Source organism: Octodon degus, unplaced genomic scaffold, assembly GCF_000260255.1.
Source record: "Octodon degus isolate 3935 unplaced genomic scaffold, OctDeg1.0 scaffold00141, whole genome shotgun sequence".
Classification (NCBI taxonomy): domain Eukaryota; kingdom Metazoa; phylum Chordata; class Mammalia; order Rodentia; family Octodontidae; genus Octodon; species Octodon degus.
In genome coordinates, this window is record NW_004524717.1 from 3,230,282 (window position 1) to 3,234,685 (window position 4,404).

A 4,404-nucleotide genomic window follows, 5' to 3' on the forward strand; every position below is an offset into this window, starting at 1 on the left:
CAGGGCTTTCATTTTATATGATGGAAGGAATTATGGAGATAGAGAGTGGTGATAGATGTGTGGCATTATGAGGGACGGGCACTTTTGTTGTGTTGTAGCTTTGTAAGAATTACATTGGGTTTGACATATCAAGTGGATATTGGGTTTCCCATCTGAGATTTCTTGGTAACTGGTGTGTGATTGTGGATTATCACACAGTTTTTCTCCATGTGTCTTGAGTACAAATTTCCTCACATGTGGCTATTTGCATATCCAGGATAAACACTAGTCAATTTGTATTTTTAAAAATATATTAGTATATTTGTTTTGCTGGTTTTTGTTATAGCTTTAAATCTTTATAAAATTATTGGGCTTATATTTAAAAACCCGAACTATAGAATATATGGAGTGAAAAGTGAAGGCGCTCGGCTCTGTGTTTTATGTCCTGGTGCTCCGTAGTGCTAACCGCCGTCTTCCAGGGCCTTGGCCTCTTAGACCCATTCAGGTTTTTCCTTTTTCCTCAACCTGAGGACATAAAACTGTACATGGTATTCTGTAAATCTTGCAGTGTCGTATTTCTAGTTTTCTGTCTTTTTCTTTGACCTACTATTATATTTATCTTAGTTTTTCTTACTCAGATTTGTTATACTTTTAGCTAGTTTAGAGGCCTTTGAAACAATCAAGAATACTATTTTCTGTTTGAGTTTTAAATTATTAAATGTACTGCTTTTAACCTTATGTAGTATTTTATTTATTTTTTAGATGAATGCTTAGTTTTATGTTCACTATTGTTTAAAAACAAGTGAAATTGATCATTCTTTTTTTTTTTGGTAGAACCAGGTATTGAACTCAGGCCCTTGCGCTTGCCAGGGAAGCATTTATTCTACTGAACCATCTTCCCAGCCAACAAGTGAAATTGAAGCTATGACTTTTTCTTTCTGTTTAATATTTAGCTTTATTCTGGTTTCATAGTCTGATTATTCTAACATCAATCTTTAGTGAATACATGTGATCATTTCTAAGCAACAGAAATGTTGGTTCTTCACTACTTGTTTTTTTGTTTTGTTTTGTTTTTTTGTCTTTTTTTTTTGAGATAGAGTCTCATTGTGCAGTTCAGTCTGCTCTTGAGCTTGCTTGGGAGCCCAGGCTGGTCTCAGACTTGCAGAGATCCTCCTGCCTCAGCCTCCCGAATGCTGGGATTACAGGTGTCTGCCACCACACGGGGTTTGGGTTGTTTATTTCTGGTGTTCCTTGTCCTTTTACATTGACTCCCTCCAAAGCCTATTTCTGGATGGATTGCCTGTGGGGCACTTCACTGCTTTCCTTGTCCTAAATCAGCATTCAGCGCTCATTTTATATGACAAGCAATAGTCTTAATTCTTGCCAACACTTCCTTGTGTCGTTTTTCAGTGCTTTTTAAGGGACTGTGTTTTAAAATCTACTTTTAAGATTGAAAATAAAATTACCTATTTTATATAAGTACTGTGTGCTAACCGATTGCGCCACTAAAGCTTCAAAATACCTATTTTAAAGGTAGGTAGCCAGAGGCATCAGATCTTCAGAAGTGAAATGACAGCTATTGTATATGACCGCACTTCTTGTGTTTTGTGTTTTTATTTTGGCCAGCTAGGTAGATGATCAGCTGAATACACTCTTGAAGGAATTCCAGCTAACAGAAGAGAACACCAGGCTCCGTTACCTCACTTGCTCTCTTATTGAAGATATAGCAGCTGCCTATTTTCCAGACTGTACAGTCAGACCCTTTGGCTCCTCAGTGAACACTTTCGGGAAGTTAGGATGTGATCTGGACATGTTTTTGGATCTAGATGAAACCAGGAAATTGAGCATTCACAAGGTAATCATATTTCTTTATACGCATTAGTATACATTGTTTACTTAATTAACTTATTTATTTGGTGCAGGGTCTTGCTATGCAGTTCAGAGTCGTTTACAGGTTTGTGCTGCCATGCCCAGTTTTGTGGCTGGCATAGAGTGCCTAGGTTCTTGGGCTAGCATGGCATGCAGTACCTAGGATTGAACCCAGGTCTTTGCGCTTTCCAGGCAGGTGCTTAGACTGCCGAGCTATCTCCCCAGCCCTACATTGTGTTTAAAGAATAAGTTTTGTTTCTACTTTCAGTGCTTTTTCATTTTTCTTTTTTGCAATACTGGAAATTGAACCCAGGCCTTCACACAAAATCTTGCTAAGTTGCACAGGTTGGGCTTGACTTCATGGTCTTCCTTCCTCAGCCTCGTAGAGTGCTGGGATTACAGGTGTGCCTCTGTGCTTTTTTTCTTCTCATTTTCTTTTGCCTTTTGCTTTGTATTTATTTCCTTTCTTCCTTTTATTGGATTCTTTTTTTTTTTTTTTTTTTTTTGCCTTTTTTTTTAACCCAGTTGTGCCTAAAATACTATCAGTATAATCAGTACAAAAATATAAACTGTAGAGATGTTTTGTATTCTATTTTACTCTCTAAAATTAGTATGCTTTTTACATTTTCAGCACATTTATGTTCAGGCTTGTCATATTTAAGGTGCTCAGAGCCCTAAGTGGCCACCACCATGTCAGACTGTAAGCACCAACCTGAAGATCTCTAACCTGGCTGACGGGTTGTGTTTTTTTCCACTTTGAATCCTTTGAAGACATCATTTATGTACATTGCAGTTAATAGATAAGCACAAGAAAGGGTTTCCACTTAGGTCATGAGAAGATATGAAAGTCAGGGAAATGCAAAGAGCAGATTGGAAACAGCAGGGGTCCCTGAGGACACCAAGATGCCTGACCAGTGTGTGTATGTGTGTGTGTGTGTGTGTGTGTGTGTGTGTGTGTGTGTTTTAGCACTGTAATGAGGAACAGCCAAGCACTGGCTCGATCTTTTCCTTGAGAGGAAATCACCCATGTTGACTTGCTGCAGATATTACCAGCAAGAGGAATAATGGCAGCTAACTTCTGTTGACTGTGGGACTGTTTGAAATGTGCCTATTATACATGTACTTTGCAGGACACTAGAAAGTAGGGACTGTTGTCCATCTCCATTTTCCCAAGAGGAAACATGTTTAAAGCACTAAAGTGACATGTCTTTAATTAACAAGCTACATAGTGGAGAGAGTCAAGCCAGGCAGCTCCAATTCAGAGCCCTTTCAATCTGTAATTCCGTTTCTAATTTATTAAGCATAAAGTGTCAGGCAGCCCCCTTGTAGGCATCAAAGTGGCTAAGAGCTATATAAAAAGACACTGCTTGGAGCAATGAATATTTTCTGTCAGTTACACCAATCCAAAGTCCAGTGTGACACAGTTTTTGGACAGTACAGCCACCATATAACTATGGATATTATAAGAAGGAAAATAGAAGAAAGGGGCTTACATTTTATGGTTCACAGATTGACAGGTCATGTCCTACAGTCATGGGAATGAAATTGTTGTACCTCATAGTTATCAGAGTTTAAAAAAAAGTAATGATCTCTAAGGAAAGAGAGTATGGATTCCCATAATACTTGATAGCACAAAGTAGAGCAAGATGCAGCTGTGCCATAGAAGTCCTTAAAACAAAAAGCTCGCTGCTTTTGCATACACTCATGTGACCTGGGCTCTGTGACCGAAGGCATCCTTCAGTACATCCCTGGGCCTGCCATGCTGGCCCTGCCTCCGGGGCATGTTGAGTCGGCAAGTTGAGACTGTGTGGTGGCGAATGCCTGTAATCCCAGCTCTTGGGAAGCTGTAAACAGGCGCATTACTACAAGCCCAATCTAGTAGTGAGACCCTGAACCCCTGTAGACCCTTCCCTAAAATACAGAAATAAAGTCTTGGTAGGTAAGTTCTACAAGAAGAATTTCATAGTTTACACTCCAGGAACAGTATGTGCATTGCCCTTACCTCTTGATGATGACAGTTTGTCTTGGTCAGACTAGAAAATTAAAAAGTCTCACTTTAGCATGATGGCACAGTCTTGTAATTCCAGCTACCCACGAGGCAGAGACAGGAGGATTACAAGTTCAGGTCCCACCTGAGCACCTTAGAACCTGTCTCAAAGTAACAAAAAATTTAAAAGGGCTGGGGATGTAACTCAGTACAGAATTTCTGGGTTCAGTCATAAGGAAAAATATCTCATTGCTGTTTCAATTTTTTCTTTAGTTTCCAAAAGAGATGCACATCTCCTATGTTTGATAGCTGTTTATATTTTTAATGTAATTTCTTTTTCATGTTATTTTTGCCTAGTTTAAGAAATGGCAAAGGGACCCCTTTCATTTTATTTATTTATTTATTATTTTTTTTTTTTCCTGGAACCGCGGATTGAACTCAGGCCCTTAAACTTGCCAGGGAAGCGCTTATTTCACTGAGCCATCTGCCTGGCCCCTAATTTTATAAATCTTTCATAAATCAGCCCTTTGTATGAATGTGTTAGTGTTTTTTTTTTTTTTTTTTTTTTT

At 38.7% G+C, this 4,404-nt stretch overlaps 1 protein-coding gene across 1 annotated transcript in view; it reads left to right on the top strand.

The window, feature by feature from the left end:
- Mtpap (mitochondrial poly(A) polymerase) overlaps positions 1–4,404 on the top strand; it is a 47,431-nt gene that overhangs the window by 8,361 nt on the left and 34,666 nt on the right. Inside the window, exon 4 of the mRNA XM_023701835.1 lies at positions 1,610–1,834. Coding sequence (XP_023557603.1) covers positions 1,610–1,834 — 225 coding nt within the window. The remainder of the gene's footprint in view (positions 1–1,609; positions 1,835–4,404) is intronic.